A 24,567-nucleotide genomic window follows, 5' to 3' on the forward strand; every position below is an offset into this window, starting at 1 on the left:
ACAATTTGTTTTCCAATTAACTGACCAACTACTACTCCTGATCACATCAGATAAGAAGGCTTCTACTGTAAAAAGAACGGTTGATTGTTATTGAACTATAATTTGATGGACATGTATGCACAGAAACAAAAACAACTGTCGAATAAATATATAACAGGAAATAAAGTTTCTGAAGCATGTTTTTGCCACATTTTTCTATTTTACCAAGAAATTTGGTATTTTTTTTGTTTTTTTTTTAAGAGCATTAGCAACTAAGGCCATATTGCTCCGGAAATATGGGGTGGTCATTCCCTGACCTTTCTGCATCCTCCGTATTTGGTGGTCATGGGCTCGAACCTCGGTCTAATCAAGAAGCATGTGCTACGCACTGCTGCTCCTACCCACCTGGCTACGGATGCACCACTAAGAAATAAAAGCTCAGGTTCAGTTTATATACAATATACTGTTTTGCAAGTCTTCAATAAATTCTTTAAGTAATGAAAATTAAAATAAAAACAAATTTTAAACAAAAACATGCATGGATAATTTCCAACCAGATAATCTATACCATGATCACAGGGGTAATTGTAATTACAGGAAATATAGCATATAAGGCCTCCACAGCCGAGTGGTTATGAGCGGGAGTGCAGTAGCACACACACACTCTTTGAAGACCGGGATTCAAGCGCTGACTGCTAAATACAGTCGATCTGCCAAACCACACTGGACCAGTGTGGCAGATTATGGTCCACTTCCCTCAACATGGATCGTTGAGGAGGCTTTCATCCTGCTGTGGATTGTAATTGCTGCAGTTTACCTTTTAATTTAAGTAAAATCATGGTTCCTGTGTATTTGCATTTGAAAAGCACAATGCAATTAAAATTAATAAATTAAAAAAAGTAAGTTTTCAAGTAAAACCATAAACGACAAACATTTTCTGTATAATTAATGGGTAAATTTTAAAAGTTAGGATATATAAATTTTGTTGGATTGTTTTGCACACCCTGTACACACTCAAGTTAGAAAATGGAGTCCTCCATGACAGTATAGCAAATTTGTCACTCATTTGAACATGTCTGGGTTCAAACCTTGCCAGTGACTGAAGAAATTCTTAAAAGGTTTCTTTATTTGAAGCTGTAGTTACTTGATCCCAATTAGAAGTATTAGAGGTTTTCTCTGCAAATTAATCTGGGTTTTTCGGCCAAACACAACAAGAAAAACAGCCTGTGAACACACAAAATATGTAATCTGTCTACTTCTACTACTATAAGAACTGGTACATCACTGCAGTCAGTGAACCATAAAAGCTTATAAAACAATCAATATAGAAAGTTGAAAGAGCAGCCTGCTCTTTCACACTGTTGTAACTAGGAAAAAATACAGTGGACCCCTGCTTTACAATATTAATCCACTCCAGAGAATGAAAATGTTGTAATGTGAACCCAATAACATTGTTTTTTGGTAATTCATTCCAAGACCTCAGAAGTTGAAATTTTTGCTATATAACTAAGCAATTTATCTCTTTTCTTTTATACAATGTTGTACGTACATGAATTCAATACAGTAAATTTATGTCAAATAAGCACAACACACAAAAAAAACTTCATCTAAAAGGATGCAAAAACAAAAGATGCAGCCAACATGTTTACAAACACTGCTACTGGCTGAGAGGAAGGACCAAGTGATCTGGTCAAAGACAATCGTAAGCCCACCATAAAGTGAAATAAGTAGGTGCCAGTTAGCATGATCAATGGATATTACAATCAGCCACTTTATAGAATCAAATTAAAAAAAAAAAAAAAAAAAAGAAAAAAAAAAACAATTCAAATGCACTTCACTTTCATCATTATCACATGTTCGGTTATAAGAATCAATTTTGAACTTCTTTGTGATATTTTTCTAAAGCACATTTCTGGAGGTCACTACCATAAAACAATTTGCAGTTTCCAGTTTATTGGGCTTTTCTGTTAGTGCATTCTATTATAAACAATAGATAGTAAACTCAATCTCTTTATTGCATTTGCGATAATACCAATAGCTGGAATTCTGTGGGTTTTTACATCATTATGGTGAAATGTGTTTCCCCTTCCATGAAATCTTCAATCATATAAAAAACATAAATAAATTTTCAGAATCATCTCTTCATTCCTATTTTTTAAGGTTTGTAATCTTGTCACTCCATATTTCACTTGCTGTTTTGTTTGTTATTTGGTTTTTAGGAGCATTAGCAACTAAGGCCATATTGCTCCGGGGATATGCGGTGGTTATTCCCTGACCTTTCCGCATCTTCCATACTTGGTAGTCACAGGCTCGAACCCCAGTCTAATCAAGAAGTGTGTGCTACGCACTGCTGCTCTTGCCCACTTGGCTACGGAGGTGCCGTATTTCACTTGCATGTATCGTGTTGGTTGCAATTTGTGCATGCAGGTTCTTTGTTATTGATTGCTTATCTTTTTTACTGTTTTAAATTTTACAACCAAAAAAAAAAAAAAAAAAGAGTCAGTGACCAAAAATATCAATAAGTTAGTATGTATATACAGGTGACCCCCGCTTAACGCTGATCATTCGTTCCGGAAAAACAGAGCGCTAAGTGAATCTGCGCTAAGCGAGCGCCGCTTTCCCATAAGGTAACATATGTATTTGTGAGCTGCGGTCGGTGCCACAGGATATTTCCTAATCAATAATAAACGTTAATGAAAAGATGCACAAATGTCGGTCAAAATATTTAATATTCAAATATTTGCCCATATAAAATATTCTGCATTACATACGTATAATTATGTGGTAACTACTTGCGTCTCAAAAGTAAACAAAATTCCAATTAAAATAATGAATTTAATTGATTTAATTTAATGGATGAATTTAATCATGAAAAATGTGTGGATTTTGAGTTGAACTTTGGCCCTCTTCCAAATAACCTAAAAGGGGTATTAATTTTAAATGGCCCGCAGCGTTACCACCCAACAATAAAGTCAACCGATCCTTCGCCGCTTTGAAACTTGGCATGTTTTTTGTTCTTTCAATATGAAACTTCTTTTAGGCATTCGTTTCCACAAAAGTCCTGCTTCATCTATGTTAAAAACTTGTTGAGAAGTATAACACATAATACCCCTCTTCAATAATTTTAACAAGTTCTTTTTTGAAAGTTTCGGCTCCTTAATCTGCACTAGCGGCTTCTCCCGGGATTTTAAATCTATTCTACCAGTTTTAAATGGTTCCACATTTTTTTTTAGGCGAGTTTTCTTCAGATCATCGTATTGGCTAATCTCTTTCTCTCTCTCTCTCTCTCTCTCTTTTTTAATATTTAATTTAACTGAATTCTGCATTGGAATATTATCTTCAAAAAAATTAGTCTTTCCATTTCAATCCTAATAGCCGGTCTAGTCCTAGTTGCTTGCAGTGGAACAGCTATCTTTCCCGCTGCTAAAATTAATTCTTTATTTTTTCATAACTGTTCTTACAGTTAAATTTGCGAGTCCTAAATTATGGCACACATCCGCTTGTCGTTGACCGGAATCGATTCGCTTCAAAACGTCTAATTTAATTTTCAAATTCAGTCTTTTTCTTACATTTATAGTCTTCGTACTGCGCCCAAACGTTGTTGCATTTTCATTCCTGTCGGTCATTATTAGCTCTTCGAAAATATAACTGCGTTGGTTGAATTAATTATGATACAATGTTCAAGTAAACTGTCCGTTACGCACGATGTCTAATACTGTACTGAGTGATGACTAGACTTCGGATAAATGCATATAACGCAAATATTACAAGCAATATATTTGATCATTTTTTAAAATGTTGATCTCGGAACTACGTAACAAGTGACTGTACTTAAATTAGCGTGAGAGAAAATTTCACTGAGCGTGGGAAAATTGCTCAAGTCGGCGTGGGAAACGTTTTAATGCTGTTTTGCTATTCATTTTCAAGCTATCGACTCCATCAAATGAAACGATTTCGTTAAATATGTCAAAAATGTAATCTGTAAAAGAGCGTTATAGTGATCTGTGACAGCGTTATAGTCAGATACGGGTTATAATATAAGAACAGCGTTATAGCGAATCAGCGTAAAGCGAACCGCGTTATAACGGGGGCCTGCTGTATTACAGTATTAATTAAGCTATGTCATCATCATCAGCCATTTTCAATCCACTGCAGGATGAAGGCCTCTCCAGCAACTTTCTGCGACCAGTCTAATCTTCTGAAAGCTTCCTCAAGGGTAGCAGTAATAGCTTCGGAGATATTGTGTCTCCTTGTCGAACTCCTTTCTCGATTTTAAATTTCCTACTGTCTTTGCCTAGTCTAATAAAGGAGGTAGCATTCTCATATATTTTCTTCAAAATCATAATATGTGGGGTATCTATGCCTTGTCTTTCCAGTGCCCAAAACATTGCCTTATGCTGTATGGAGTCAAATGCCTTTTCATAATCCACAAATGCCAGGCATAATGGTGTTTTATATTCATTTGCTTTCTCCATTAGCTGTGATATTACGTGAAGGTGATCCATAGTTGAGAATCCTGTCCTAAAGCCAGCTTGCTCTTTCGGTTGATTCTCATCAAGTATTCTTTCTAATCTGTTAGTAATGACCCTTGTGAACAACTTGTAGATGTGGAATAACAAGCCAATTGATCTATAATTTCCAATTTATCTCCTTTCTTATGCAGCAAAACTATGATTGCATTATTCCACTGCTTAGGCGTCACACCTTTTCTAACGCATTTTGTGAAGAGCCTTGCCAGTTTTTGTGTTATGTCTCTTCCTCCCAATTTTAACAACTCTACAGTAACTTCATCTTCTCCCGGGGCTTTCCGATTCTTCATTTTCTTCAATGCATGTTCTACCTCATCAGGAAGAATATCAGGTATGTCGCATGTGTTACTAATTTGAATCCATCTTCCCCACTGCTGGCATCGTTCCCTTGCTCCTTGTATAATTCTCTATAGTAGTCTTCTGCTATTTGAATTATGCCTTCTCTGTTGTTTATAAGTACACCATTGCTGTTCTTCAGTTTCAGTATCATTTGTATTTCTGTATTACTGCTCATGGCTGCTGATTTAAATCCTTTGTTTTCCCTTAATGCTTGTTCTACTTTTCTTGTGTTAAATCTCATGTCCTCTGAGTCTTTCTAATGGCTTTGCATAACTCAGTATACTCAATTTTCTCCTTGTCAGTGTTTATCTTGCTCTCATTTGTAGTCTTCGGTTCATCACGTCAAGTGTTTGACTAATTTTTATTTTTTCTTCTTTGGATTTCTTTTTATCCATAGGTTTCTTGGGCTTTATCACTTTCAGAAAGTTGTAATATTCCTCATCAATATCTTGGTCCTAAGCAGTCTGCAGAAGCTCAAACTTGTTCTTAAGTTCCAGTACATACTGCTTTTTCTCCTCTTCTGTTATCACAAAGACCTTTGTATCATTTACTCGAGTCAGTTTTTTCCTTTTCTTTCCTACATCTATATCAAGTGTACATCTTACCATTCCGTGATCACTTCCAATATTTACCTTATTCAGGATGATAACACCCTTCACAATATATCTTCTGTGAGGATGAAGTCCATTTCATTAGTTGTTAATCCATTTGGACTCTTCCAGGTCCACTTTTTGTTCACCCTTTTCTTGAAAAAAGTGTTCATTACCGACATTCCTCGAGATTCTGCAAATTCCACAAGTCTTTCGCCTCTTTCATTTCTTTCGCCAATTCCAAAATTTCCTATAGTTCCCCTTTCTGCGCTGTTTTGTCTTTTTCCAACCTTAGCATTGAAGTCCCCCATAATAATAGTGTAGTGGGTTTTCTGCTCATCTAGAAGACTCAATTTCGGTGTACATTTCTTCAACCTCTTCATCATCATGGCTCGATGTTGGTGCATAAATCATTATAACCATTAGCTTGTACCTCTTAGAAATCTTGAGTAGTATGAAAGCATAAATTATTTTTATTTTGCTAATCTGTAGAAAATATTCTTCCAATTTTCGCATATCATTTAATTTTGTTAATTAGTAAGCTAATAAATTGTAAATTTGTACTTTATACATTTACTTTTATAGCCTGTTGATAATATTCCTCCTATTTTTGCTTATTAGAATCGCCATTTAATAGATTTAAAATTCAAGTTGCAAACATGATCACAATGACCAGCGCTTACTACATATCGTATAGTGAACGGTATTTTATCCTGGAGAGTCAATCGTAAAGTGATTTGATCATACAGTGAACCAATCATAAAGCGGAGGTCCACGGTAATGTTTTTTATGTGGAATTTGGATTTTTGGAATACACCTGCAGTGTATAAGTTGTGTTATCTCAAGGCAAGTATAATTTTACTATTGTACAAAACTGTATACTACCCATTCTATTCAGAGAAACAGTCTCTTGTGATTGGGAGATGTATCACTTCCATCTTTGCTCCTTTTTTACAACAGCTCAGATCTACTGAATTACTGAAACTTTTAAGAGAACTAATCATTTTCTAGTTTCGCTGACAATATGATGCTAGACACATATTACTGCAGATTCCAATTAAACAGAAACAAAACGGATTATTAATTCTACATAAAATTCATATTCAATCTTTAATACAAAATAAAATAGCTAAATCAATAATTACCAGATTCAACTGAATTGAATACATAAAATGTAAGCTGCCCATCAATATCTTCATTCTAAATGAAATAGAAAAAATATATGTTTCATTCTAAATAAATAAGTCTGGGAAAAAGAGAGGGGAAGTGTCAGACAACACATATCAGTGGGGTCTACAATAAGAGGTAAACCCCACTGATATGTGTTGTTTAACACTTGTTTAGCTGAAAAAGATATCAGTTTACAATTATCAAAATTTTTGAACTATCATATTACATTTTAGTATTAGTACTAGCAAAATAATGCAAGAAAGAAAACTTACTCAACCTAGCATAGAAAAACATTTAACCACTTGCTCATCTCTCAGGAAGTGTAATATTATTAGCATTTAGTTTACTCTACCCTTTTGAAGGCTTAAACACTTCAATTACAGTAAGGAATAAGAACAATAGGTAGTCTAACGTCATTCATTAGGCCAGTGTTCCGCAACCAGTGTGCCACAAAATTTGCTGAAGCTGTATACCTATAAATAATACTATACGTATCATGATTATAAATTGACAACTGAGAACTTTTACCTATTGTAAAAATTAACTGTGCATTATTTACTCCCAATTATAGTTTTTATACATGTTTGTAATGCTACTCATTGTTATATTTCACAATACAGTGTTTTTACCGAAATACAAGGTTGTACATGTGGGACAGTAAATAATTTTTTGTGTGAGTATACAACAGTTGATTTCTAAAGTTATTTGTGTGTTTGCCCTTCCAATATTTCTAGTCTTGTCGCTGTGCTGACTGAAATAAGATGCCACTTGTTAAAGTTAGATCCATACGTGCTGTTACTTAAAAGTGTAAGGATTAGCAAAACATCCCCCATCTTTTATTATTTTATTTGCTTGTTTTAATATTTGTCCCTGTTTGTCTGTGCAACTTCAACTTTATTACATTGTTCATGTGCTGATGCACCCACCCTTTGTTATAAGACTATATTTTAAAGCGATAGATGTGCCCCGTCCTCTGTTCGGAGAGTACTGGTCCCATATCTATTACTTTCAGTTTCCTCACAGCTGTGCTCTGAAATAGTCAGAAAACTGTGATCGCGAGCCATAACATTGTTGATTTTACTATTTTCTTTTTTTAATGATGGACAAGTTCCTCGTAAGGAGTATTCCATCCACAAGTGCAAGTGTTGAAAGTGACGAGCCCCCCAAAAAAGAATCAAATTAGTGTGCAGACAGTATAGTGATAATTATTTCTTTTGGTTTTTTTCTGGTGTGGTGAAAAAAGATGCCCAATTCATCTTGTGTGCGGAGAAAAACTCAGCAATGCTGAGTTTTTCAGAATGGTTCCTGGTAAACTGAAGCAGCATTTCTCAACAAAACATTCTTCTCTGGCATGCAAAGATATCAATTATTTTTGACGGTTGTTGTAACAAAACAAAAAACAGGCAACAATCATGACTTCGTTGGTACATTTTTTGGAAAAAGTACACAAAGCTAGCAATAAAGTAGGCAAACTTATCATAAAGGCTACATACACACAACAGCCAAAACTTTGTTAATGCCAGCTTGTAAAAAGATTATGAAAATAGTCCTGGGCCCAGAATCTGGTAATGAAATTTCAAAAATTCCACTCTCAGCTGACACAATCAGTCAGTGATATGTCCAGTGATATTGAAGACATTATGAAGGAGAAAATCAGTTCACTGATGGAGATGTAATTGCAACAAATTTCTTTTTTTGCAAAGTACTACCTGAGCGAGCCACTGGTGAAGAAATATTTCACGTTACTAATGAATATATGCTGCAAAATAAATTAAATTGGAAGGATTGTGTTAGTGTTTGCACAAACAGAGCCACTTCAGTGACAGGTCGAATGAAAGGCTTTGTAGCCAAAGTGCGCGAAGTGAATCCTCACATACGATGTGACCACTGTCTTATTCACCATGAAGCCATTCGCCATTGTTGCCAAGTCTTTGCCATCTGCTCTGAAAGTTGTGCTGGACAAAGTAGTAAAAGTCATTAACTTCATCAAATCACAGCCCCTCAATTCACAGCTTTTTCCATTTTGTGTCAGGAAGTGGGATCTGAACAAACCACATTCTTGCTGCATACAGAAGTATGGTGGTTGTTACGTGGTAAAGTGTTAATGGGCCTTTTTGAGCTTAAGGAGGTACAGACATTTTTAACAGTTGACGTGCACGAGCATGCAGAGTTATTTGCAGATGATAAATGGGTGACTAAGTTGGCATATTTTTCCGATATTTTCGTTCACTTGAATGAGCTGAACTGAAAAATGCAAGGCAAGAACAAAAATCTTTTTATGAGTATGGATAAGATTCAAGGCTTTCAGAACAAGCTGGATTTGTGGATACAACACATTGCAAATGGATCATTTGAAATGTTCCCAACCATGGCCACTTACTGCTAGCAATAAAGTGGTGATGGACTCCATTAAAGAATATTTAGATAACTTGCAGCAGAAGTTCAAGGGTTATTTTGGAGAGAGCATTGAAGATTTTGACTAGGTTCGTGATCCATTAGTTGTGGATGCAAAATATCTTCAATGAAGATATTTTGCATCCACAACAAATGCACCTGATCACTCAGTTATGGCTAGTTGTTGTCAGTGACTCTACTGTCAGGGAAATGGGGAATATATTGTGCAAAAAGGATAGGTGGAACAGGAGCAGGATATGTCTGCCTGGGGCAAATCAAGAAAACTAACAAAACAAGAGTAACTAACAGATCTGAAGGTAGAACATTGTGATTAAAACAGCATGAAGTGCAGTTGGTCACATTTTGGTTGTCAAAAAGGAAATAATACCCGGCTAGCTCCGAGATGACAATTAATGTGTTATTACTATTTTCAACTATATATGTGTGAACTGGGCTTTTCGACCTCGCCTAAAATTAAAACATCACACAGGGAGAGAATAAGATCCACTGATGAAGAAATTAAGCTTGCATTGTCAACAATTCTGCCACGCGTCATCCGTCAGTGTTCAGCAAAGCAGGCATTGAAGGTATGAGTAGTTTAATACTAATAGAATAATTTGGTTTAATACTAATAGAATTTTTTTTTTTTTGGCTTTGCTTTGCTTTTGTACAGTGATTTAGGGTTCATAAAATGTTAATATATGCATGAGCCAATTTCTGTTGGATTGTTTGAACAATAATAACTAATTCTATTATTCTATAACACTGTCCCCACCACCTTGAGCAGTAGTCGTCAGACATCACAGGTCCATGGATTCATGTTGTTTTCACCAAATGCTGAGCCTACCATCATCATGATGCACCAGGAACTTCAACTCGTCAGACCAAGCAACTGTTTTCCAATCCTCAATAGTCCATTGCTGGTGTTGCTGTGCCCACAGGAGGCATGCTCTCTTGTTCTTCATTGATAACAAAGGTACGTGATGTGGCCGTCGGCTGTTGTAGCCCATTCACGATAAAGTGCGACTAGTGGTCTGTTGCGATATTTTGTTATGTGCACCAAGCTTGTATTCTGACGTAAACAGACGTATTCTGTAAACAAACACTGCCCATCTGTTTGCTTGCAGAATTCTAGCCATCCTCCTCTGACCTCTCTCATCAACGAGCAATTTTCTTCCAGCAGTGCCGCTGAGAGGATGTGTACTGTTCGTTGCACCATTCTCGATACACCCTTGAAACTGTGGTGCATGAAACTGTCGTTTCAGAGATGCTTTGTCCAGCACATCTTGCACCTACTACCATGCCACGTTCAAACTCTGTTATATCACTCTTTTTCCCCCCATTCTTGCTACAGTTTGTACACTTAACTGATACTAGAAAGGTTGTTCCGCTGCATTTATATCCACAACTATGGTCATGCGACCTGCAACCTTGTGGGACAAATCATTTGTGTGCACAGCAGGGGTGTACCTAATAAAGTGGCAACACAGTGTAAGTGTTATTTTTTATATTTTTAATTGTATTGAAATTAGCATTAGCACTAGTAGAGGCATATGATGCAAGAAAGCAAGCTTATGCAGCATCAGCCAAAAAAAAAACCCACTTCCACTTCACCCCTCCGTTAGTTCGAAATACCTGTCCAGCTGAGCCTTAAATTTATTTAGGCTATCAACTTCCACGACAAGGGATGGAAGTCTGTTCCACCAACCAACCACCCGCTGGCTAAAGGCAAATTTCCGCACGTCTATCCTACATCTGTTTTTCCTCAATTTGAATTTATGCCCTCTCAGGTGATTATTCTGAGCAAGAGGAAGAATTCCATCAGCATTGAGCATGCTCAAACCATTCAAGGCTTTATACACCTCTATCAGATCACCTCGCTGGTGCCTAGTCTCCAGACACTGTAATTTGCAAAACTTAAGTCTTTCTTTGAAAGAGTACCCCTTTGTTCCATTCACTAATCTTGTTGCCCTTCTCTGTACTCGTTCCAGCAGCTCTACATCCTTCTTGAAATGAGGCCTCCAGACCTGTATACAGTACTCAAGGTGTTGCCTGACCATTGCCTAATACAAGGGAATAATCACCACCTTATCCCTGCTAGAAAAATTCCTGTATATCAATGACAAGACACCATGAGCTACTCTTGCAGCCCATCTGCACTGCTCAGAAAACTTTATATCTGCCTGCACAATTACCCCCAGGTCCTTTTCATTCTCTACCACTGCCAGTGTAGTACCACAGAGTTGATACGTTGCTCTGGGGTTGTAGTTTCACATATGTAGTACAGTACTTTACATTTGTCAATGTTAAACTTCATTTGCCACCTCTCAGCCCATCTGCTTAACCTTTCCAGATCCTGTTGCAACAGCATAGTGTCGGGCGCCTCTGTAGCCAGGTGGGAAGGAGCAGCAGTGCGTAGCACATGCTTCTTGATTAGACCGGGGTTCGAGCCTGTCACCACCAAATATGGAGGATGCGGAAAGGTCAGGGAATGACCACTGCACATCCCGGAGCAATATGGCCTTAGTTGCTAATGCTCCTAAAAAAAAAAAAAAAAAAACCAAAAAGCATAGTGTCAGTGGTCTCCTTGACAAGCCTGCTAACCTTCGTACGTCTGCAAACTTGGACATTAAGCTTGATATACCATCATCAATATCATTTATAAATACTGAAAACAATAATGGACCCAACACTGAACCCTGAGGGACTCCACTAATAACATTAGTCCACGATGTGCAGTGTCCATTGATTACCACTCTCTGTCTTCTCCCCCTCAACCACCCCTTTATCCATAGCAGCAATTTGCCTCCAATGCCACACTGCTCCAATTTGTGCAGTAGTCTTCCATGTGCAACTGTATCAAAAGCCTTTCTAAGATCCAAGTATATAATATCAAAGTTATTCCCTGCATCCAGTTCTTTTGTGACTGCATCATAGTATCCAATCAAATTGGTCAGGCAAGACTTCCCCTTAACAAAACCATGCTGTGTCCGAGCTATAACTGAAGTCTTGTTTAGATGATCCTGCAGTGCTTCTTTGACCAGTGCCTCCATTAATTTTCCTGGAAGAGAAGCTAAACTCACAGGTCTATAATTACTTGTGTCGGCCTTTGATCCTCCTTTGTGAATTGGGGTCACATTTGCACATCTCCAGTCTGTGGGTACCTCCCCTGAGTCCAAGGAATCTCTCATAATTATGGCTAAGGGTTTGCTTACTTCCTTTGCTGCCTCCTTTTATATAACTGGATAGATCCCATCCACCCCTGGTGCCTTTCTTGTGTTTATCTTCAACAATTTCTCCTCCACTTTACTTTCAGTTACTACAAGATTCTCTAGCTTACTGCGAGAGTTGAATACACCTCTGGCATTCCCCTTGCTGAATAACTCCTCATATGTGAATGTCGATGCAAAATATTCATTTAGTTTGTTAGCTACCTGAGCAGAATCATCAACAGTTGACCCATCGATATCAAGTGGACCAATCTGATTCATCCCCTTCCTTCTAGAGTTTACGTAAGTAAAGAACTCTTTGCTGTTTTTCTTTGCATCCCTTGCCAAAGATTTCTCGTAATCTGCCTTTGCCTGCCTAACCTCCTTTGTAACTTGGTTACAGATCAACTTGTATCTATCATAGGCTTCTGTGTCACGTGTTAATTTATATGTATCCCATGCATTTTTCTTCTCTGTCATATGTCTCATTAGTTCATCTGACATCCATTTAGGCCTAATCCTTGAACAATATTTTTTAATTGGTATGAAAACCTAGTAGTTTCCAAGATAAGTTCTTTAAATGCTTCCCATTTTGAATTTGCTGTTGGTAACATCATCAGTTGGCACCACTGTATAGAATTTAAATACTGTCTCAGACCATCGTAGTCGCCTTTACGAAAGCAATAACCTTTCCCCTTACCCTTGATGGTAGTTACCTCTTTGAGTAAATCCCACTTCAGCATACTGTGATCACTGCCACCTAGTGGTTTCTTTATCTGCAGATTCTTAATGCATGAAGAATCACTACTGATAAAATCAAATCAAAAATATTACTCCCTCTAGTTGCCTCCAGAACATACTGATGTAGAAAGCAATCATCCAATAAATCCACAAAAGCCTTGCTAGTGTGTGTGAGTGACCAACCCACAAATTCCAGTCCATATCTGGGAAATTAAAATCCCCCATTATAAGACTCTCTAATTTACTGACCCATTCTATTTCCCTGTACATTTTCTTATTATACTCATCAGAGTCAATAGGCCTATAGCACACTCCTCTCACTTTTGATCTCCCAATGCTTATGTCACACCAAACTGACTCGACACTGCACTGTCCAGCGTTGTCGACCTGGCTTCACTTCCTTGGATTTTATGTGTTTCTTAAGTAATAGCATAACCCCCTCCTCCCTTCCTATTCTGTCTATCCTTTCTGTAGACGTACTCCCCAAATTCCAGTTCTGCATTCCTTATATCTGTGTGACACCATGGCTCTGATATCCCAACATTATCCGCCTTTGATGCTTTGAGCAATACCTTAAATTCATCAAATTTATTTATCAAACTCCTAGCATTGGCGTACAAGAAAGTATACATGCACCTGTTCCTATTCTTAGCTACCCTAACACAACCCATGTGTTTACTTGTACTGCAATGACTCCCAGCAGTCTCTGAAACATCCTGCATCTTGTTTTCCAGGCTTTTGCTCATTCCAATAGAAACAGTGCAAGAATCACTTTCACCTCTGCCAGTGGCTACTGTTAATCTATTAGTCCTTTAGACTACTTTAGACATCACATTAGACTAATGTGATGAGTCCTCCAGGGTTCAATGCTGAGCCAAGCCAATTGTCTTCAATATGTATTAACAATACTGATGAAGGCATATCAGGCTTAATATCTAAGTTTGCAGGTGATACTAAGGGTGGCAGGATTGTTAATATAGTTAATGACAGTAATCAGGGTATTCTATTGCAACAAAGCTGAGAAAATTATGCAGACTTTCACATATCATATCAGATTATGCTTGATATAATGCAAAAAGTGGAAACTAAAATTTAACACTGACAAAAGTAAGGTACTGAATATGGATAGCAGTAATTCCAGAATAAACATGCCGGCTGTGTGGTACCACACGTAGGGTAGTGGAAAATGATAAAGGCATGTTGGGGGGGGGGATGATTGTGTAATCAATTACCCCCATATTAAAAAACTGATCATGAGGTTTTGTCAATGATATAGAGGAATTTTTTCCAGGAGAGATAAGAAGGTGATTATCCTGTTGTATAAGGTAATGTTTAAGCTAAATCTTGAATATTGTATACAGGACTGGAATCCTCATTTTAGGAAGCATGTGGATTTGTTTGAACAAGTGCTGAGAAAAGCAACAAAATTAGTGAGAACAAAAGGGTGCACTTACCAAGAAAGATCTCAGTTCTACAATACACAAGAGGAGGAGGAAGGGGACATAAATTTAAATTATAAAAGAGTGTTTCCAGGACAGATGTGCAAAAATTTGCTTTCAGCAGGGGAGAAATTGATTGTTTAAACAAACTTCCATCTGGCATTATGGAAATGAGTAGTTTGAATAAATTTATTAAGGAAGGATTAGAGAAATTATTAGATTTTGTAAACATGTGAACAATTTTCTTTTTACCTGATGCTGTATGAATTTGTTTCCTTGCCATCATAATATCACTAGTAATATTAATAATCCATAAAAACTTAATTATAAAAAAAAATATGAAGGCTCCAAATTTGCCATTACATAAATTGCTGCAAATAACATAAAATTTTATGTATAACCAATTTATAGACTTTTTTTTTTTTTTTTTTGGAAAATTTTTTTATGCCTCGTATATTCTTACCACATGTATGCCATATCCAAAAATTTCATTACTTCATACTGCATGTCCCACCCACTTTTTCTTACTATTGAATACACCACGAATTGTCAAACTAATAAAGCAAGCTTATCTGTGAAAAGATCTAAACCTCCCAAGCACTTCCTAATTCATTTCACAAATATACGTGGTCTCAATTCTAATCTCAACGATGTCCATTTCCACTTGCAGTCTGCCAAAACCCATGTACTTTTTCTGACAGAATCTCAGTTATCGGTTGATTCAAGTACTACTCATCTCAGATGCCCAAATTTTTCGCTGTATGATTCCTTTCGCCTTAAAGGTGGTTCTTGTGCATATGTCTGTTCTGATATTCCCTGTCAGAGACTTGGCAATTTGGAATCTCCTCTCTTTGATCTCCTCTGGCTTAAAATCTCTCTACCTCATTGTGTCTAATTCATCTGTTGTCTCTACCGTTCTCCCAACTCCACTAATCACTTGGAGCTCTTTGACTTCCTCTCTTTGCAACTTGACTTTCTCCAGTCCAACTTTCCTAACAGTGAGGTAATTTTCCTTGGTGATTTTAATGTTCACAACTCCAGCTGGCTTCTGTTTTCTAGTCACACCGACCCAGCAGGTCGAGATGCTGAGGCTTTTGCAATTACTAATGATCTAGCACAGATTGTTCATTTACCTACAAGAATACCAGACAATCCTAATCATACAGCCAATACGCTTGATCTTTTTCTCACAAACAACCCTTCTAAGTACACGGTCGAAGTGAGAGGTCCTTTAGGCACTTCAGATCACAACTTGGTGATTGTCTCTTCTCCAATGGAACCTTTATCTCATGGCTATTCCCAACCTCGTGTTGTTTGGCATTACAAGAATGCAAAATGGGATGACCTGCGAGACTTCTTTTCTTCTTTTCCTTGGTCGGATTACTGTTTCAAAACTTCTGAATGTCAACGTTTGCTCAGATCGTGTCAGTGAAGTTATTCTTGCAGGAATGGAATCCTTTATCCCACACTCCACTTTAAAATCTCATCCTTTATCTAAACCTTGGTTTTCCAATAAATGTGCTAAGGCTGTTCAAGAGAAGAATGTTGCATATCGTAATTGTCTTGTTTCTAATTCTTCGGTTTCATTTTCTGCCTACACCAAAGCTCGCAACAATTGTAAAGCAGTTATTAATCAGTCCAAACTAGATTTTGAACAGGCTAAGAGTAGAAAACTTGCTTCTTGCCCTAATGGTAGCCGAGCATTCTGGTCTCTTGCCAAAGCTATTGGCTGCAACTTTTGCCCATCTCTGCTCCTACCTCTGTCCAAATCAGATGGTTCTGTTCTCACTTCAGCCAAGGATAAAGCTGACCTGCTAGCATCCCATTTTTCTTTGAGCTCATGTATTAATGATCTTGGTAAAACACCTCCCACCATTCCCAACACGCTCCATTCAATGCCTACTGTGGTCTTCCGTCAAAAGGATATCAGAAGGATTGTGATGAATCTTGATGCTAAGAAAGCTCCAGGTCCTGATGGTATTTCTCCACTTGTTCTCAAAACCTGTGCTCCTGAACTTACTCCTATTCTTTGCCGCCTTTTTTCACTTTCTTATTCCAAAGGTGTTTTTCCTTCTGCTTGGAAATTTGCTCATATCCAGCCAGTTCCTAAAAAGGGTGACAAATCCCTCCCATCCAATTATCGTCCCATTGCAATTCTACTCTTTCTAAAGTAATGGAGAAATCAATTAACCGCCAACTCTTAAACTACCTTGAAACCTTCCGTCTGATCAACGATCGCCAGTATGGATTCCGTCAGTGTCGATCCACTGGTGATATTCTGGCTTATATTACCCATTTATGGACTAATTCAATGGAAAGGTTTGGTGAAACACAAGTAGTTGCTCTTGACATCTCAAAGGCTTTTTATCGTGTTTGGCATAAAGGTCTTCTAAACAAGCTTCCATCTTATGGTTTGCCAACTGTTTTTAGTAATTGGTTATCCAGTTTTCTCTCTGATCGCTCATTGAGGGTGATGGTAGATGGCTCTCTGTCTTCTAACTTCTCCACTAATGCCGGTGTCCCCCAAGGTTCAGTTCTTTCCCCCACTCTTTTCCTCTTGTATATTAATAACCTTCTTCCATTGACTGGAAATCCTATCCATAGTTTGCCGATGATAGCACATTGCATTCCACTTTCCATTTTGAGAAACCTTGTCCTGCTCAATCAGCTTCAATTTTTCGAAAATTTGCTACCAATTCCTTAAATGCCAATCTTCAGGTAATTCTCAATTGGGGCAAAGACAACTTAGTTGATTTCAACCCTTCTAAAACTCAGTCTTCTCTTATATCTCACAAAAAAGGATTCTTCTGCTCCTATGCTTATCTTTAGTGGCACTCCAATTTCTAGACAAAATGATATATCTCTTTTGGGGATTACCCTGACTTCTAATCTCTCTTGGCACCAGCACATTACAAATACAGGCATACCCCGATTAACGTTACCTCTGATAACGAAGCTTCGATATAACGAAGTCCGCAATTTCAAGCCCCATTTATCTTAAAAAATATATTCCAATTTAAGGCCAATGCCCGACAATCATCCGATTGGTGACTGATGGCGACTCGTTACGTACTCCCGAGTGCTCCTGAGCAGCGGGTGTGTCTGTTATAAAGATTTGCACTTCATTCGCCTAATTTAGTTGTTGTTTACACTTCATAGGGTGTGTTTCAGTGTGGTGCATTGCAATGATCCGTATCTGTCAGTTTTCTTGGTATGCCAGATCGTGATTTTTAACTGTCCTCCATTTCCTTTACATGACTGACGTTGTTTCAGTGTGGCGCATTGCAATAATCGACGTAGGTTCTTTGATAGCATTACATAACATAGATTTTGTAAATTTTAATAGAAATATTTTTGTTTTAGTTAATTAAAATGTCAGAATCAAAGAAAAGAAAAGCAATTTCTTTGGAAACTAAACTAAATATCGTACGAAGTGTTGAAAGCGGCGGAAGAAAATCCGACGTGGCACATTCTTTAGGATTAGCGCAATCAACTTTAACAACCTTTAACATACTAAGTCAATCAGAAAAAATAAAACAGTCTGCTCAGAATTGTACAGATGTTACAGCGGCAAAATAACTCGCTTAAGGAATCCAATTTTAAAAAAAATGGAGAAAATGTTAAGTTTGTGGATAGATGATATGTCACAACGTCATATGCCTTTAAGTCAAATGGTGATTCAAGAAAAAGCATTATTTTTGTTTAATCACCTGAAATCTAAACAAACTGAAGAAATTACGTAAACCTTTGGGGCTTCTCGTGGTTGGTTCAAGAAATTTAAAAAACGGGCCAGGATTCATAGTGTAAAATTAACAGGAGAAGCTGCAAGTGCAGATGTTGAAGCTGCAAATAAGTGTCCAGAAAAACTAAAGGAAATAATTGAACGTGAAAATTTTCCACCAAATTTGGTTTTCAATGTTGACGAAAGCGGTTCGTTCTGGAAACGGCTACCAACAAAAAACTTCATTTCTATTGAAGAAAAATCAGCTGCTTGGTTCAAAGCAGCCAAAGACCGTTTAACGTTACTCTTTGGATCAAATGCCTCTGGCGATTATAAATTAAAATTGTTATTAGTTTACCATTCAGAAAATCCGAGGATTTTAAAAGGTAACATAAAAATGAATTTACCTGTAATATGGAAAGCAAATAGAAAAGCGTGGGTTACCAAGGAGTTATTTACTGATTGGTTTGTTAACCACTTTTGTCCTGAAGTAAAACGGTATTGTCAAAAAAACAACTTTGAAGAAAAAGCTCTTTTGTTGTTAGACAATGCTCTGGGACATCCTACTGATCTTAACACGTTGGACACATGCATTCCTGTCAAAGATGTGTTTCTTCCAGCAAACACAACTTCCCTGATTCAACCACTGGATCAGGGAGTAATAGCATCATTTAAAGCTTATTATCTGCGTCGAACATTAAGCAATATAACTGAACTAGAGGATAAAGAGGAAATGACAGTTAAAACTTTTTGGAAAAACTACACCATTAAAAACGCAATTGAAAACATTGATAGTTCTTGGAAAGAAGTCACTAAGAAATGCTTAAATGGAGTTTGGCGCAAAATATGGCCAGAAGTTGTACTAAAAGAAGAAAATAACATCCAAGAAATTAGAAATGAAGTTATCCAGATGGCTCAATCAATAGGTTTCGAAAATGTCGATGAAGAGGATGTTAGAAATTTATTGAATGCAGAAGATGATGGTTTTTCAGTGGAAGATTTAGAAAACCTTGTTAGGAACGAAGACAAAGATAATGAAGACGAAGTTAAAGAAGTTTCTGCCGAAAAAGTGTTAACAACCAAAGATTTAAAAAGGTGCTTAAATGACATTGAAAACGTTTTAAATTTTTTTAGTGAAAATGATCCTGATTTAGGAAGAAGTGTTATTGTTAAGCGATCAGTGTTAAATGCAATAACTCCATATAGGCAATTGTTAAATGAAAGAGAAAAAAAGCATAAACAATCAACTTGAGACTCATATTTTAAAATGTGATTTCACTTTGTATGTAAGTTGACTGTTTATTTAATAAAACTTTTCTTTGTTCGAAAAAAAAGCTTTTCATTTTCTTTACGTAGGAACGTATTCCTATTCTGGCCATAGTATTTTTACCTCTGAAAACGAAGTTTCGCTTAACGAAGTAATTTCGTGGAACGCATCCTATTCGTTATTCGAGGTATGCCTGTATTGCTTCCTCTGCATCTAAAAAACTTGGTTTTCTCTTTCGCTCTCGGCGTTACTTTTCTTCCAAACAGCTGCTCACTCTGTATAAATCGCAAATCTGCCCTGCCATGGAATACTGTTTCCACATCTGGGGTGGTGCCCCCAAAACCTCTCTCAGGCTTCTTGATTCCATTCAGAAGAGGGCAGTTAGGTTAATTAATGATTCATCTCTAACAGAGTCTCTCCACTCGCTTTCTCACAGACGTACTGTTTCTGCTGCATGCCTCTTCTACAGATACTTCCATGGGCACTGTTCTTCTGAACTGGCGTCTATAATTCCCGCTCTCTCTCTTTCAAAACAGTCCGAACACGTGCCGCCACCAGCCATCATCCATTTACTGTCCAATTTCAAACCCACAGAACCAACTTTTCATCTTCCTCATTTATTCATTCAACTGCCATTTTCTGGAACAACCTTCCTTCATACGTATTTCCTGAAAATTACAATCTACAGAAATTCAAGTCCAATGTCAACAAATATCTTCTTTCGTCTTCTCAACCTCCAACCCAAGCACGGTACTAAGTACTATAGGTTCTAATACCTCTCATGTTTGGGGTTCACATAAAAAAAAAAAAAAAAATCTTTATGATTCGGGTTTTAACAGAAGAAGTCTCATCGATAATTAACCTAACCCCTTGTGCTTATTTCACACACATATCAAACTTAGATTTTTATGTGCATCTTGTTTTTTTAAACTTTTATCTACATTGTCCCTTGATTTTGCATTCCATAAAAGGATTTGCTTAGTGCAGTTCAAACTCACTCTGTAATAATTATTTGGACATTTTAAGAGCAAACGCACAAAACTGAGACAAAGCATCAGATGCATGTTAACTGCTGGCTGTTCATAATGATCCAAGTTATTACTTTTTTTGATAGCTGAAGGAAACAGTTTTTCTATTAAATATTAATCAAAAGCAAGAATTGAAAATAAAGATGTGACATTATAATGAATGTTTACCACGAAAAACAAAAAAAAAAAAAAATCAGTGAAGCATTTAACTCCTTTCAGACCACTTGAAGGGCAGAATCACAAGGATTGAATGAGAACCAATTTGTATGTTTGAAAATACAAAATTTTACAAAAAAAAACCTGTTCTGCTGTTTTCAAGCATGAACATTAGTAATTATTTTAAAGCTGTATATGCATCTATAATATATAATGTACATATAACTAACATAATTACTGTAACTTAAATCTTTTTTATTGTTTCACTTTTATATATAGATAAAATGTATTTGATATTCGTAGTGACAAACAATGCAAGAAAGCAAGATTATACATTATCAGCCAAAAAAAAAAAAAAAAACTTCCCATAGCACCCTCTAAATGTTTGTCTATTTCTTCCTTGAGTTTACTCAAACTACCATATTTATATTGCTGTATATCTATTATACTGTTTCCATGCTAGTTTACCATCCAAATCTACTTTTGATGATAAAAACATTTCAAGGTTTTGAATGAGAACAAATTTGTGTGTTTGAAAATACAAAACCTTGTGGCAAAAAAAAAAAAAATTCAACACATTATCAGCAATTATTTTAAAGCTGTATAAGTATGTACAATATATAATGCATAAATAATAAACACAATTACTGTAATTTAATCAATTTTTTTTTGTTTCTCTTTTACGTGTATACACAAAGTATTTGGTATTACTAGTGGCAAATGATGAAAGAAAGTAGGGTCGTACAGCATATCAGTCAAAAAAATAATAAATAAAATCCCATATCACCTATCCTTCCCCTTGAAAAGTTTGTCTACTTCTTCCTTGAATTTACTCAAACTACCATATTTATATGCATTAGTGAAAGAGAAAGGGTAGTTGCAAAAACACTTAGGCTGAGTGAAACAATGATACTCCACTGGTATAAATATCATTGAAAGTATTAACAAATGATGCAGGAAAGGAAGCTTATACAGCATCATCCAAAAATCAAAAACTTCCCACATCTTCTCGCCATCCCCTCTAATAGTTTGTTTAATTCTTTCCTTGAATTTATTCAAACTATCCACATCTACAACATCAGACGGAAATTTGTTCCAATAATCAACTAACAACTGACTGAGGACAAATTCCCACACATCTATACTGCAATCATCCTTCCTCGATTGAATTTAATGGCCCTTCGTGTGCAATAGTCTCAGCAAGAGAAAAATTCATTTAGCATTGAGCTGTCAGATCTACTGACAGGTGTTTAGTCTCCAGATGCTGAAATTTGCAGGATTAAAGCCTTTCTTGGTATAGGTACTTTTCTTTCCTGTCACTAAACGTGTTGCTCTTCTATGCACCTACTCCAACAGATTCACATCTTTCTGCAAATGAAGCTTTCAGACCTGCATACAGTACTCAAGATATGACCCAACCGCTGCTTAATACAACAGGATAATTAACTCCTTAACCCTAGTGACAAAATTCTGAAATATCATTGAAAAAACTTCCACGGGCTGCCCGGGCAGCCTGTCTGAACTGCTCAGAGAACTTCACATCTGACTGCACAATTACCCATGAATCGTTTTCATTCTCCACTACTCCAAATGTGGTATGACACACTTAGCACCATACTCACAAGGCAGTTGTATTTATAAATGCTTGTTTCTTGTTGTATATATATAAACGAAAGATTTATATATAAACCTGTTTTAAAGTATTCATAATATTGCTTATTCTAGTGACTTACAGATAATGATCCATGAATCACAAGTAAAGAAAACACAGCAACCTTATAATAAACGTAAACGAAAGAACTAACCCGACCCCTAATACCCATATTGAAACGGCAAGAGAAAGCGCCCTCTGCGAAAACTCCATTTACAAAAGATTCTGAAAAATAGCCAATTTTTGTACATTAAAAAAAAAAAAAAAAAATTGCAAAAAGAGATGAATTTTACCTTACGTATACTGTAATATCAAGAAGCATTGGTAGCAGGGCCGGATTTACACATAAGCTAAACAAGCTACAGCTTAGGGCCTCGTATTACAAGGGACCTCGGTCCACCTTAAAAATTCTTTTTTAATATTGTCACAGTGAACCGGTAAGAGCCTCATACATGTTATAGCATGTTGAAATTCGGCTCAGATTGGCAGTACATATGTTCCAGTCTTGTGGGGGGGGGGGGGTAATACAGTACAGTACTAGAAAATAAATTTTATTTACAATACTAACACAAAAGGCGTGGCGATAGAGTTCCAGTACATATGCTGTTGCGGCCATGTTCGATGAGTTTGAAAATAAACGGAAGTGGTATTTTGTAGTTAAAAATAACATACCACTTCCTCAAACAGATGATACTATAGAGATTTCCCAGGAGGCCAACAAGTTGCAAGTAACAACCAGTTTCGTTAATAAGATTAACGTTCGGTGTCACAATTTTCCAATACAGCAACGAACGAACGAGCAAATTTTGCTTTAAACTCGAAAAATCTGCAACAAAAACGTACGAAATGTCAAAAACTGTTTATTGTGGTGAAATATTAAGTTGTATCAGTGTGTCTGAATGGTATAAACAGTTCAAAGACAGACATGAGGATGTTAGTGATGATGATGACCAAAGAAGTGGGAGTTGGTTAACCGCTCAAAATAAGGACAGAGGAGCAAAAGTTCGGGAAATTATGGCAAGAGGTCGTTATTTGACCTACAGAGTGATAGCCGAAGAATTGGATATGAATAACGAAACGATTCATCAAGTTCTGTATGAAGATTTGGGGAAAAGGAAGGTCTGTGCAAAATTTTTGCAGCACAGCCTTACATAAGCAACGAAGAATGTCATCATGTCCTGACTTTTCAAGACAATCCCAATTTATTTGAGTGTATTGTCACTGGAAATAAGTGTTGGGTGTTTCAGTACGAGTCAGAGAGGAAACATTAGAGCATGCAGTAGACTTCAAAATCATCACCAAGGCCCAAAACATTTTATTTACAGAAGTTCAGGTTGGTTGGTTGCTGGATGGTTGGTTGTTTGGAATTTTTTTTGGCTCAAAAGCAACTGTGGACATATTGCGCCTATCCATTAGTATTATGAAAAAATGATGTTGTTTAATTATGACTTACATCTGACTAAAATGTCCTATTAGTTTTAAATAAGTAAATATGCTTTCAATGTTAGAGTTATTGCCTATTATTTGCGATAAAGTCGGGGAATCGAATATTTAATGGCAGATGGAAGGCTGTTTGTCACACATGTGGTACCGTGGACATTCTATAAGGAAATGTTGCACAGTGAGTTGACAAAAGCAGCGGAGACAGTCTGGAGGATTTGCTTTCGTAATTACTGTGTGTGTGTGTGTGTGTGTGTGTGTGTGTGTGTGTGTGTGTGTGTGTGTGTGTGTGTGTGTGACATGAGTATATACAAATTTGTACAATGCGCAACCTTGTTAAAATTATTTCTTGATGCCGAGACTCGAATTCCAGGGCCGCAGTCTGTGTTTAATTTGTAGAAGTTTATTATTTACTTGATTTTGCCAGATTTTTGATCACTGAGTGTTCAGAGTCTGTTTGATGATAAGTCTGTAATCGGAATGTGGAACTTTATACAGCAGTACATTTGTATTTGTGGGATTCTTTGCTGCTTGATCAGCACTTTCATTATCGTCAAGGCCTGCATGACGGGTAATCCAACAGAAATTTACATGCCTGCTATTCTTTTTGAGCTTCATTTGATAAGTTTGCATCTGATGAACGGTAGAATGAGATGGTTTGTGCTTTCGTTGGAACCCATATATTGCACTTATTGAATCTGTGTATATGAGATGTGTCAGAAGAGGAGAGGCTGAGGTTTCAATGTATTTCAAGAGTAATAGTATGGCATATAGCTCAGCGGAATAGTTACGGCATTCGTTTGGGAGTGACTGCGAGATGACAGCGCGTGGAAGAACCACTACAGCACACCCTTGGCTACCTGTTTTAAAGTCGTCTGTATATATTTTAAAACATTCGGAGAAGATTCTGATGA

At 36.8% G+C, this 24,567-nt stretch overlaps 1 protein-coding gene across 1 annotated transcript in view; it reads right to left on the bottom strand.

Moving 5' to 3' along the window:
* EMC10 (ER membrane protein complex subunit 10) overlaps positions 1 to 22,396 on the bottom strand; it is a 113,080-nt gene extending 90,684 nt beyond the window's left edge. Inside the window, exons 1-2 of the mRNA XM_090386097.1 lie at positions 22,296 to 22,396; positions 6,583 to 6,637 (exon numbers count right to left, since the gene is read on the bottom strand). Of these exons, the coding sequence (XP_090242223.1) occupies positions 6,583 to 6,637; positions 22,296 to 22,385 (145 nt within the window). The 5' untranslated portion in view covers positions 22,386 to 22,396. The remainder of the gene's footprint in view (positions 1 to 6,582; positions 6,638 to 22,295) is intronic.
* Between the last annotated feature and the right edge of the window lie 2,171 nt (positions 22,397 to 24,567).

The sequence above is a fragment of the Mastigoproctus giganteus genome, chromosome 12 (genome assembly GCF_048544385.1).
Source record: "Mastigoproctus giganteus isolate SK-2022 chromosome 12, ASM4854438v1, whole genome shotgun sequence".
Taxonomy (NCBI): domain Eukaryota; kingdom Metazoa; phylum Arthropoda; class Arachnida; order Uropygi; family Thelyphonidae; genus Mastigoproctus; species Mastigoproctus giganteus.